Source organism: Haematobia irritans, chromosome 3 (genome assembly GCF_050003625.1).
Source record: "Haematobia irritans isolate KBUSLIRL chromosome 3, ASM5000362v1, whole genome shotgun sequence".
NCBI classification, from domain to species: domain Eukaryota; kingdom Metazoa; phylum Arthropoda; class Insecta; order Diptera; family Muscidae; genus Haematobia; species Haematobia irritans.
Genome location: NC_134399.1, coordinates 19,018,967 through 19,032,028, shown reverse-complemented (window position 1 = coordinate 19,032,028; position 13,062 = coordinate 19,018,967). Strand labels below are relative to the sequence as shown.

Below are 13,062 nucleotides of genomic sequence, written 5' to 3'. Positions count from 1 at the left end.
GAATAATTTTTATCGATTATCTTGAGAAGGGAAAAACCATCAACAGTGACTATTATATGGCGTTATTTGAGCGTTTGAAGGTCGAAATCGCGTCAAAACGGCCCCATATGAAGAAGAAAAACGTATTGTTCCACCAAGACAACGCACCGTGCCACAAGTCATTGAGAACGATGGCAAAAATTCATGAATTGGGCTTCGAATTGCTTCCCCACTCACCGTATTCTCCAGATCTGGCCCCCAGCGACTTTTTCTTGTTCTCAGACCTTCTGAACCGATTCTATCCTATCCATGTAAACATCATACTGAGGATCCCACACTACACCCAGAAAAAAGTGACCCCTTCTTTAAGTTAAAATGAACTTATTGTGAAGAAAGTTGAACTTCGTATAGCGCCAAAGACATTTTTATTTGTTTGAACGATGTGATTTTCGTAGAAATTAGGTATAATGCATTCCATATATTAGTTAACATTTTCCTATATTTATTTACCACTATGCTGCAGAATGAAAAAATTTAACTGATTTGAATTAATATATGGAATGATTTTATTGAAATTTTTTCATTCATTTGGACAAATCTTACATATTTGTGGTAAAACTTTTACTTCATAATTAGAACTGCTTACCTTCGTTTTTAAATACAATTTTATTTATTTATATAAGCAATTTTATCTTCAATAAAAGACATGTTTTATTAATATATTGAATATATTTATTAAGAATCAACAGCATCGACTGGCCTTGAAATATTAGTTTATTATTCCACTATTTCCAATTTCCATGTAATGTCATCAACTGCAAAACGCATTTTTTCTTCTTCTAGTACCTTTCACTTTTAATAAGTTGCTGCGTAACGATTTTGTCCTCCTTTTACAATTTCAATACCTACAAATATAAAAGATCATAAACCATTTTGTTACAAAAGGTTAGCGTCACTGAATATTACCTGATAATTGAAGATTCCAAAATGAAGACAAATGAAAGGGTTGTTTCTCTGCTGGTGTTTTCTTTCTTTATACACCATCACGAACATTGATAGATTTATTTTCAAAAAACGAACATTTTTCTCACTAATTTAAAATAACAAATATTTTATATATTTTATTTGTTATTTATTATATTATTTTACCATATTATTTTTTTAACAATCTCTCCGTATACCATAACAATGCGATTCCAACTAAAAAAACAACCCACGCGCAAACACATCGATTACGATGACAGGCATCGATTACAGGTAGACAATAGAAATATAGGAAAATTTCCTATATTCTAACAAGTGTGTTTCCTTAAGATTTGAAAGGATTGCATACTTCTTAGTACGAATGAACTAAAATATTTTTCTATGCCAAGTGTTGTTGGTATGTATGAAAAACTTTCTATTATAAAGGAAGTCGCAATTATAATTTTATAAGAAATTTTACTAATTTTGAGGAAACTTGGTTTTAGTTCGGATTTTGTTTATTTTTACGAATGCTTTGTTATCGGTGAATAAAATGTTCTTGTTCAGTAGTAAATTCTTATACCCAGTGAAGAAAACAGTATGAGTAAAATTTCATGCCTTATTCTAGTTAATGAACTATTCCTAACTGCTTACAGTTTAGGATTTTTTTACTGAAACGAGTAAATTTTATTATTTCTCACAAAATTTTACCTTAATGGAAATAAAATGGATAAACTATAAAATGAATAAACTTTAGTTTCGAAGGCACTTTTTTCTGGGTGTATAGAACCATACTCCAGAATAGGTCTAACAAGGGCAGTAAAAGCCTCTTGGTAACTTCTTCGCCCAACGCTTTATGAATCCTAGAACCCCAAATGCCTTACTCACCATCGAATTAATATGATCATTAAAATTAAGCCTACGATCCATAACAATGCCAAGATCAACAAAAGAATCAATCTCTTCAAATAACTCGCCCCGTATACTATACCGAACATCAATAGACCTAGACCTGAAGAATCGCATAAACTAGCATTTCTTCAAGTTCAAATCCACTAGATTTACTCTACACTAATCACCAAAGCTATCCAAATCATCTGGTAATAAATGCACCCGACCAGAATTATCGAACGAGGAGAATATCTTAACATCATCAGCATACATCAAAATCCTAGAGTTAACTACAGACTGAGGTAAATCGTTTATAAATAACAAAAATAAGACAGGCCCCAAATGACTACCCAGCGACACACCTGATGGGACATCAAAGCACCTTGAATAGGAATCACCAAAATATACAATCTGCGTACGGCAATCAAGATACTACGAAATCCAAGCCAAAAGTGAACTGGCCAATCCAATCCTATCCATATAACAACAGCTTATAATTCACCCGGTCAAAAGACTTACTACAATCCGTATAAATAACATCAGTCTGATTCCCAACAACAAACTGATTAATAGCATGAGAAGTAAATTCCACCAAGTTCGTAGTAGTCGATAGGCCCTTACGAAAACCATGCTGGCAAGAATCCAGTATCGAAGAAATGCTATGCGACAAAACATCCGTCACATCCATCTTCTCAAAAACCTTGGGAATAGCATTCAATTTTGCTATCCCCCTATAATTACTCACATCAAAGGGTCTCCCTGACTTATGAAGTGGTACAAACCTTATCAATTTAACGAACATAACACTCCCTTGATTCCATATTGTAAATAGACCTAGCGACAGAGTACCGAGCATAATCAAAATCAGATCCCGTCCTCTTATAACGTCTAAAACATCTATTGCTATCATTCCGGAGTCTCGTCAACTCAGGAGAATACCCATGGCTGATTCCTAGGGAAATCCACCCTTCGTCCGACACACAAATCCGCCCAAAACCTCGTAGAAATTATCAACAGCCACATCGCGATCGGACAATCGATCACACCTACAAACAGAGCCCCAGTCAACACCCGAAATAAGCGAATTCAGCACATCGAAATTCGTCTTCTTAAAATATATTTTCACTATATTTTAAGAATACCAATTTCGATGTGCTGAATTCGCTCGTCCCTCGTCCCGAGCAGCATCCATTTGAGACCCATGAGCAATATCCAAGAGGGAAAGAGAGAAAGCAGGGTGATATCTATCCTCGGGATAAGAAACAGGATCACATCTGGACAAATAAAAATTATAAGGATCGCCTACAAAAACCAAATCAAGAATCTTCCCAACGAAATTCAAAACTCCATTTATCTGACCCAAACCAGCAAAAAAGTCGTCACCCATTCCAATCCACCAGAAATAGTCACTGGAGTCAACACCTCCGTATCAGGCAAGCTGAGCCAAGACACCATAGGCAAATTAAAATCGCCCAAAACCTCGATCCGGTCCGAATCATTCATTCCAGACATAATACAATATTTTGTCAAAATTTTATTTCTCTAAAAAATTTTTTCTCATTTTTATTTCTATTGAAAATTTTGTCAAAATTTTATTTCTATATAAAATTTTGTCAAAATTTTATTTCTATATAAAATTTTGTTACAATTTTATTTCTATAGAAAATTTTGTCAAAATTTTATTTCTATGGAAAATTTTGTCAAAATTTTATTTCTATAGAAAACTTTATTTCTATAGAAAATTTTGTCAAAATTTTATTTCTATAGAAAATTTTGTCAAAATTTTATTTCTATAGAAAATTTTGTCAAAATTTTATTTCTACAGAACAGTTTGTCAAAATTTTATTTCTATAGAAAATTTTGTTAAAATTTTATTTCTATAGAAAATTTTGTCAAAATTTTATTTCTACAGAAAAGTTTGTCAAAATTTTATTTCTATAGAAAATTTTGCCAAAATTTTATTTCTATAGGAAATTTTGTCCAAATTTTATTTCTATAGAAAATTTTGTCAAAATTTTATTTTTATAGAAAATTTTGTAAACATTTTAATTCTATACAAAATTTTGTAAAAATTTTATTTCTCTAGAAAATTTTGTCAAAATTTTATTTCTATAGAAAATTTTGTCAAAATTTTATTTCTATGGAAAATTTTGTCAAAATTTTATTTCTATAGAAAATTTTGTCAAAATTTTATTTCTATAGAAAATTTTTTCAAAATTTTATTTCTATAGAAAATTTTGTCAAAATTTTATTTCTATAGAAAATTTTGTCAAAATTTTATTTCTATAGAAAATTTTGTCAAAATTTTATTTCTATAGAAAATTTTGGTAAAATTTTATTTCTATAGAAAATTTTGTTAACATTTTATTTCTATAGAAAATTTTGTCAAAATTTTATTTCTATACAAACTTTTGTAAAAATTTTATTTCTATAGAAAACTTCGTCAAGGTTTATTCCTATAGAAAATTTTGTAAAAAATTTTATTTCTAGATAAAATTTTGTCAAAATTTTATTTCTACAGAAAAGTTTGTCAAAATTTTATTTCAATAGAAAATTTTGTCAACATTTTATTTCTATGGAAAATTTTGTCAAAATTTTATTTCTATAGAAAATTTTGTCAAAATTTTATTTCTATGGAAAATTTTGTCAAAATTTTATTTCTATAGAAAATTTTGTCAAAATTTTATTTCTATAGAAAATTTTTTCAAAATTTTATTTCTATAGAAAATTTTGTCAAAATTTTATTTCTATAGAAAATTTTGTCAAAATTTTATTTCTATAGAAAATTTTGTCAAAATTTTATTTCTATAGAAAATTTTGGTAAAATTTTATTTCTATAGAAAATTTTGTTAACATTTTATTTCTATAGAAAATTTTGTCAAAATTTTATTTCTATACAAACTTTTGTAAAAATTTTATTTCTATAGAAAACTTCGTCAAAGTTTTATTCCTATAGAAAATTTTGTAAAAAATTTTATTTCTAGATAAAATTTTGTCAAAATTTTATTTCTACAGAAAAGTTTGTCAAAATTTTATTTCTACAGAAAAGTTTGTCAAAATTTTATTTCTACAGAAAAGTTTGTCAAAATTTTATTTCAATAGAAAATTTTGTCAACATTTTATTTCTATGGAAAATTTTGTCAACATTTTATTTCTATGGAAAATTTTGTCAAAATTTTATTTCTATAGAAAATTTTGTCAAAATTTTATTTCTATAGAAAATTTTGTCAAAATTTTATTTCTATAGAAAATTTTGGTAAAATTTTATTTCTATAGAAAATTTTGTTAAAATTTTATTTATATAGAAAATTTTGTCAAAATTTTATTTCTATAGAAAATTTTGTCAAACTTTTATTTCTATAGAAAATTTTGTCAAAATTTTATTTCTGTAGAAAATTTTGTCAAAATGTTATTTCTATAGAAAATTTTGTCAAAATTAAAAATTGTCAAATTTGTCAAAAATAAATCGCCCAAAACCACGATCCGGTCCGAATCACTCATTCCAGACATAATACAATATTTTGTCAAAATTTTATTTCTATAGAAAATTTTTTCAAATTTTTATTTTTTCAAATTTTTATTTCTATAGATTTTTTTTTAATTTTATTTCTATACAAAATTTTGTAAAAATTTTATTTCTATAGGAAATTTTGTCCAAATTTTATTTCTATAGAAAATTTTGTCAAAATTTTATTTCTATAGAAAATTTTGTCCAAATTTTATTTCTATAGAAAATTTCGTCAAAGTTTTATTCCTATAGAAAATTTTGTAAAAAATTTTATTTCTAGATAAAATTTTGTCAACATTTTATTTCTAGAGAAAATTTTGTTAAAATTTTATTTCTATAGAAAATTTTGTAAAAAATTGTATTTCTATAGAAAATTTTGTCAAAATTTTATTTCTATAGAAAATTTTGTCAAAATTTAATTTCTATAGAAAGTTCTGTTAAAATGTTATTTCTATAGAAAATTTTGTCAAAATTTTATTTCTATAGAAAATTTTGTCAAAATTTTATTTCTATAGAAAATTGTGTCAAAATTTTATTTCTATAGAAAATTTTGTCAAAATTTTATTTCTATAGAAAATTTTGTCAAAATTTTATTTCTATAGAAAATTTTGTCAAAATTTTATTTCTATAGAAAATTTTGTCAAAATTTAATTTCCATAGAAAGTTCTGTTAAAATGTTATTTCTATAAAAAATTTTGTCAAAATTTTATTTCTATAGAAAATTTTGTCAAAACAACAACAACCAACAACTAGGTCTATAATGATTTAGAAAGTGATTTTATAATGTGTGGCGTAAGAGCTATATTTCCGGTAGGCACATTTTGCCATCAAGGCCTCCAGGTTGTTGTGGCAACGAGTAACGACAAATATGTCATTTGTTACAAGGACTGAATGAAGCCACATACCGGCATCACATAGGGCCTCTTCGAAACCCAAACTTTTTTGTTAGCTTGGTACAAACTTGACATAAAATAATCTATGGAATCATAGAAAAAAATTACATACATATATATTTTTTATATTATATCAATAGAAAAAGAAAATTACAAATTATTTTCAGTTTTCTGCTTATCCTCCCATTCCTCAAATGTACTCTTTTAAAGTGGGCATTCTGCGAATATCACTATTAAAAAACATTTATTTATGTATTACTTGAGATCATTTGGCATAGAAAAAATTATAAATTTTTTTCACTTTTCTGCTTATTCTCCCATTCCTCAAAATGTACTCTTTTAAAGTGGGCAGCAACATTCGAGCTATATCTATAAGTTTTTGGACAAAGTTTACATTTGAAGTTAACCTCTCCGCTATGAACTACTTTCTTGTGTTCATTCAAAGCCAATTGAGTTTTATAAACTTTTTCGCAAGACTGACATTTGTAGGTTTTTATAGATTCACGATTTGCAATTCTAGCTTCTTGTCGTTCATTCCACTCTTTCGGGTGAGCCTTCTTAAGATGGAGAAGTTGAATCTTGCGTTGCAAATATTTGCCGGAACAAAACTCGCAACTAAATTTGCGATCCTTTACCACCGTATGGACTAATTTGTGAGCATGAAAAACACTTAAACTGGTAGTAGGCTTATCACAAATGGGACAAGTGTATATTTTCCGATCGGCCATATGCACATTCTTGTAATGGATACGTAAAATGGATTTGGTTTTATAAGATTTGCCACAATCTTTACAAGTATGTGTCCTCAGTAGATTCTTTTCATTTTCGTCTTTGTTACAAGGCAGTTTCATATGAATGCTCATGGCCTGCTTGGCCATGAAACCCTTTCCACACTTGGAGCATACGTAACGCAATCCAGCGTGTTTTATCTTGAGATGTTCTTTCAGTTCGTGCGTTTTTGAATAGCACTTGAAACAAATCTCACATTTATAAGCTCCTAGATGATCACTGTGATAATGAATATGGTTCTCTATTTCATATCGATAGAAGAATTTTTCATTACAACACTCTATGTGACATTGTTCTCCAGGATGCTGGTCTTTATAGTGTTCCAGCAATAGGGTAAACTTTGTAACATTTTTATGACATATTATACACTCAAGTTGGGGGCGCCATTGAGCGATATATTCATCGTAATCTTCAACGGTTTGTAGGACCTTTAACTTTTTTCTGTATGAAATTTGAATTTGCTTTCGACGTGGTTTTTTGATAGCGCCTCCTGCAAATTTGGTGTCAGTAGGAGCTAGTTCCTTCAATTTGCCTTGGAAATTTCCTCCAGAGGAAGAAGGTTCTGGAAGTTGTTTTTGACAGCTTTCCCCTTCCAAAGTTCGGTGATCAGAGTTTTCAATACTTTTGGACGCTATAGATGCACTCTTTTGAGCATTTGCTATTTTATTGCGTTTGCTGGTATCCCCTCGAATTTGCTCAGATTCTTTCTCCGAAATATCATCATCAGAATTTTGGCTACTGTCTGAATCTGATATTGATCCATCTGAATCTACAGCAGCTGTTGATAAAGCGTTTTTGGTTCTCTTCGTTTTTTGTTGCTTACCGCCGTGAACATTTGAGCTGGATTCCTTTGGATGTAACTGTTGAGTGGTTTCTTCTTCCGAAATTGTATCCTCAGAGTTTTCACCACGTTCCGCGTCTGAGATGGAAAACCTACTTGCATCATTAATATCTAGAGATTCTTTAAAAGTACCATCTTTGCTTGCTTCATTGCTTCATTGCTGGAAAACCTACTTGCATCATTAATATCTAGAGATTCTTTAAAAGTACCATCTTTGCTTGCTTCATTTTTCTTTTGTCAATTTCACGATCATTTGTGTCTTTATAGCCTTTTGAGGTTCCCCCGGGAGGTAAGTGTTGTTGTGTGGCCTCTTTTGATACGTCATTGTCAGATTGGCTCTTGAATTCGCTTTGGGTTTGTTCGACTGGCTTATTAAATTCTCCGCCTATAAATATACCAACTGATTCGTCAAAATCCTCCGATTCTGCTGAAGAATCGAATGCATTTTCCCCTGATGACAAGTCAGAGCAAATATTAATATCATTTTGCATTAAAACCATTCCTCCTAAGTGTGGAGTCTGAGTTACACTAGATTGTATGGCATTAGGAGGAAGTAAAGGATTAGAAATATTTACGATTTGTTCATTATTTTGTGGCATCATACTATTATTCTCAATTTGAATGGGATGATCACCCTGTGGTTCATTACCTTCGTAGGGCAGATTTAAAGAAGTTTCATCAATTTCCACCTTGTCGTTTGGTATAAAGCTAAGGTTTTCATCTTGCATAGTCTGAACTTCTAAAGAAGATTGATCTGCAACATTTGAATCAATTTCAATCGTTTCCCCATCATTTTGTCTTTAAATAGATTCATTACTCAAATTTAATGAATTAGCAAGACTACTGTTCACCCCTAACCTTCTAAAATCATTTAGATTAACCATATGCATTGGTATACTTGTACAAGGGACTCCATATGAAATTATTCCATTGGTATTTCTCGACGGTTGAGGATTTCTTTGAAATAAATCAAATCGCATATGTTTCCTTACAATACTCTCCTGGAACAGATCAAATTCGTAAATATTATGCCAACATTTCACACATATAACTCCAACGTTGACATTGTGTTCATTGATCAGCCACTAAAATTACAAGATACAAAAAGTTTATAAATTTTTTGGATTCGTTTTATTTTCGATATTTTCCATATTCAAATAAAAAAATATTCAGCGCTTGTGTTTGGCAGAAGCAAGAATTATAATTAATAATTAAAACCAATAAAAAGCGTCGAATAGAAAGCGAATTAATTTTTGTTTAGATGCTACTTACCGCAGGATTAAAATATTTTGCTGTTACCATGTGTATTTCAGTTTTTTGGCCATTCTTGTCATAAAGATCTCGATGTCTATCAGCACATATGTTAAAACACAGTTGACACGTCAATCCCTTTTGTTTTTTTGATTTCAGCGACATCATGTTTATGTTGCCAGTTCTCGACTTGAATAACATAAAATAAAGTTAATTTTTATAGCCATATTTCGTATTTTTCGTATGTTTTATTCCCTTTTGGGACACTCCAGTTACACAGGTAGAAATTAATAAAAGGCACTAGCGTATGATATTTTCCGCAATTATTTAAGGAATTTTTGTTATTTTTTGGGTTTATTCAGTTACTACATAAATTCGCAGTAGTCTTGTGTCGTAATAATACTTGAGGATATTTGAACATATTTATTGCCAAAGAATCAGACAGTAATCTGCAACAATTCAAATATAAAAGGAACTAAACTAGAATGAGCAATGAAATTCAACACCCTGTTTAAACCCATAGTTGTGTAGAGAATGCCCCCTACTCTTCCAAGGATTGGATTCATTCCAAACTCGGGTAAAAACACAAATGTTCAGTAATGCTCTGGCCTCATAATTCATGTTTTTCGGGATTTTTTTTTTCAAAATTGTATTTCAATAGAAAATTTCGTCAAAATTTTATTACTATACAAAATTTCATTTCTATTGAAAATTTTGTCAAAATTTTATTTCTATAGAAAGTTTTGTCAAAATATTGTTTCTATAGAAAATGATGTTAAAATATTGTTTCTATAGAAAATTTTGTCAAAATTTCAATTCTATAGAAAATTTTGTCAAAATTTTATATCTATAGAAAATTTTTTCTACATTTTATTTCTATAGAAAATTTTATCAAAATATTGTTTCTATAGAAAATTTTGTCAAAATTTCATTTCTATAGAAAATTTCGTCAAAATTTCATTTCTATAGAAAATTTTGTAAAAATTTTAGTTCTATAGAAACTTCTGTCCAAATTTTATTTCTATAGAAAACTTTGTCAAAATGTTATTTCTTTGAAACTTCTGTCAAAATTTTATTTCTATAGAAAATTTTGTCAAAATTTTATTTTATTGAAATATTTGTCAACATTTTATTTCTGTAGAAAATTTTGTCAACATTTTATTTCTATAGAAACTTCCGTCAAAAATTTATTTCTATAGAAAATTTTGTCAAAATGTTATTTCTTTGAAACTTCTGTCCAAATTTTATTTCTATAGAAAACTTTGCAAAATTTCATTTCTATAGAAACTTTTGTCAAAATTTTATTTCTATAGAAAATTTTGTCGAAATTATATTTCCATAGAAAACTTTGTCAAAATTTTATTTATATAGAAGATTTTGTCAAAATTTTATTTATATAGAAGATTTTGTCAAAATTTTATTTCTATAGAAAATTTTGTCAAAATATTGTTTCTATAGAAATTTCGTCAAAATTTTATTTCTATAGAAAATTTTGTCAAAATTTTATTTCTATAGAAACTTCCGTCAAAATTTTATTTCTATAGAAACTTCCGTCAAAATTTTATTTCTTTGAAACTTCTGTCCAAATTTTATTTCTAGAGAAAACTTTGTCAAAATTTCATTTCTATAGAAAATTTTGTCAAAATTTTATTTCTATAGAAAATTTTGTCGAAATTATATTTCTATAGAAAACTTTGTCAAAATTTTATTTATATAGAAGATTTTATCAAAATTTTATTTATATAGATTTTGTCAAAATTTTATTTCTATAGCAAATTTTGTCAAAATTTTATTTCTATACAAACTTCTGTCAAAATTTTATTTCTATAGAAAATTTTGTGAAAATTTTATTTCTATAGAAAATTTTGTCAAAATTTTATTTCTATAGAAAATTTTGTCAAAATTTTATTTATAGTGAAAATTTCGTCAAAATTTTATATCTATAGTAAATTTTGTCAAAATTTTATTTCTATAGAAACTTCCGTCAAAATTTTATTTCTATAGAAAATTTTGTCAAAATGTTATTTCTTGAAACTTCTGTCAAAATTGTATTTCTATAGAAAATCTTGTCAAAATTGTATTTCTATAGAAAATTTTGTCAAAATTGTATTTCTATAGAAAATTTTGTCAAAATTTTATTTCTATAGAAACTTCCGTCAAAATGTTATTTCTATAGAAAATTTTGTCAAAATGTTATTTCTTTGAAACTTCTGTCAAAATTTTATTTCTATAGAAAATTTTGTCAAAATTTTATTTCTATAGAAAAATTTGTCAAAATTTTTCTACATTTTATTTCTATAGAAAATTTTATCAAAATATTGTTTCTATAGAAAATTTTGTCAAAATTTCATTTCTATAGAAAATTTCGTCAAAATTTCATTTCTATAGAAAATTTTGTAAAAATTTTAGTTCTATAGAAACTTCTGTCCAAATTTTATTTCTATAGAAAACTTTGTCAAAATGTTATTTCTTTGAAACTTCTGTCAAAATTTTATTTCTATAGAAAATTTTGTCAAAATTTTATTTTATTGAAATATTTGTCAACATTTTATTTCTGTAGAAAATTTTGTCAACATTTTATTTCTATAGAAACTTCCGTCAAAAATTTATTTCTATAGAAAATTTTGTCAAAATGTTATTTCTTTGAAACTTCTGTCCAAATTTTATTTCTATAGAAAACTTTGCAAAATTTCATTTCTATAGAAACTTTTGTCAAAATTTTATTTCTATAGAAAATTTTGTCGAAATTATATTTCCATAGAAAACTTTGTCAAAATTTTATTTATATAGAAGATTTTGTCAAAATTTTATTTATATAGAAGATTTTGTCAAAATTTTATTTCTATAGAAAATTTTGTCAAAATATTGTTTCTATAGAAATTTCGTCAAAATTTTATTTCTATAGAAAATTTTGTCAAAATTTTATTTCTATAGAAACTTCCGTCAAAATTTTATTTCTATAGAAACTTCCGTCAAAATTTTATTTCTTTGAAACTTCTGTCCAAATTTTATTTCTAGAGAAAACTTTGTCAAAATTTCATTTCTATAGAAAATTTTGTCAAAATTTTATTTCTATAGAAAATTTTGTCGAAATTATATTTCTATAGAAAACTTTGTCAAAATTTTATTTATATAGAAGATTTTATCAAAATTTTATTTATATAGATTTTGTCAAAATTTTATTTCTATAGCAAATTTTGTCAAAATTTTATTTCTATACAAACTTCTGTCAAAATTTTATTTCTATAGAAAATTTTGTGAAAATTTTATTTCTATAGAAAATTTTGTCAAAATTTTATTTCTATAGAAAATTTTGTCAAAATTTTATTTATAGTGAAAATTTCGTCAAAATTTTATATCTATAGTAAATTTTGTCAAAATTTTATTTCTATAGAAACTTCTGTCAAAATTTTATTTCTATAGAAAATTTTGTCAAAATGTTATTTCTTGAAACTTCTGTCAAAATTGTATTTCTATAGAAAATCTTGTCAAAATTGTATTTCTATAGAAAATTTTGTCAAAATTGTATTTCTATAGAAAATTTTGTCAAAATTTTATTTCTATAGAAACTTCCGTCAAAATGTTATTTCTATAGAAAATTTTGTCAAAATGTTATTTCTTTGAAACTTCTGTCAAAATTTTATTTCTATAGAAAATTTTGTCAAAATTTTATTTCTATAGAAAAATTTGTCAAAATTTTTCTACATTTTATTTCTATAGAAAATTTTATCAAAATATTGTTTCTATAGAAAATTTTGTCAAAATTTCATTTCTATAGAAAATTTCGTCAAAATTTCATTTCTATAGAAAATTTTGTAAAAATTTTAGTTCTATAGAAACTTCTGTCCAAATTTTATTTCTATAGAAAACTTTGTCAAAATGTTATTTCTTTGAAACTTCTGTCAAAATTTTATTTCTATAGAAAATTTTGTCAAAATTTTATTTCA

At 26.6% G+C, this 13,062-nt stretch overlaps 3 protein-coding genes and 1 long non-coding RNA gene across 4 annotated transcripts; all 4 read right to left on the bottom strand.

Annotated features, from left to right (window-relative positions):
- Positions 1-688: 688 nt before the first annotated feature.
- Positions 689-1,217, bottom strand: LOC142231583 (uncharacterized). Its single transcript, XR_012720832.1, has 2 exons — positions 946-1,217; positions 689-884 (listed from the first exon to the last, which is right to left on the bottom strand). It is a non-coding gene; the product is annotated as an uncharacterized LOC142231583 (long non-coding RNA).
- A 796-nt stretch (positions 1,218-2,013) lies between these two features.
- LOC142230782 (uncharacterized) lies at positions 2,014-2,743 on the bottom strand. The gene is made up of 2 exons (XM_075301410.1): positions 2,353-2,743; positions 2,014-2,195 (listed from the first exon to the last, which is right to left on the bottom strand). The coding sequence occupies exons 1-2, from the start codon at positions 2,741-2,743 to the stop codon at positions 2,014-2,016; spliced, it is 573 nt and encodes a 190-aa protein (XP_075157525.1).
- Positions 2,744-6,461: 3,718 nt separating this feature from the next.
- Positions 6,462-8,018, bottom strand: LOC142229286 (uncharacterized; the record flags this gene model as incomplete). The annotated part of the gene is made up of 1 exon (XM_075299835.1): positions 6,462-8,018. A coding segment is annotated over one exon (1,500 nt), but the record flags the coding sequence as incomplete, so codon positions are not given.
- LOC142229290 (uncharacterized) lies at positions 7,997-9,604 on the bottom strand. Its single transcript, XM_075299840.1, has 2 exons — positions 9,137-9,604; positions 7,997-8,949 (listed from the first exon to the last, which is right to left on the bottom strand). The coding sequence occupies exon 2, from the start codon at positions 8,590-8,592 to the stop codon at positions 8,053-8,055; it is 540 nt and encodes a 179-aa protein (XP_075155955.1). The 5' UTR covers positions 8,593-8,949; positions 9,137-9,604; the 3' UTR covers positions 7,997-8,052.
- Positions 9,605-13,062: the final 3,458 nt, after the last annotated feature.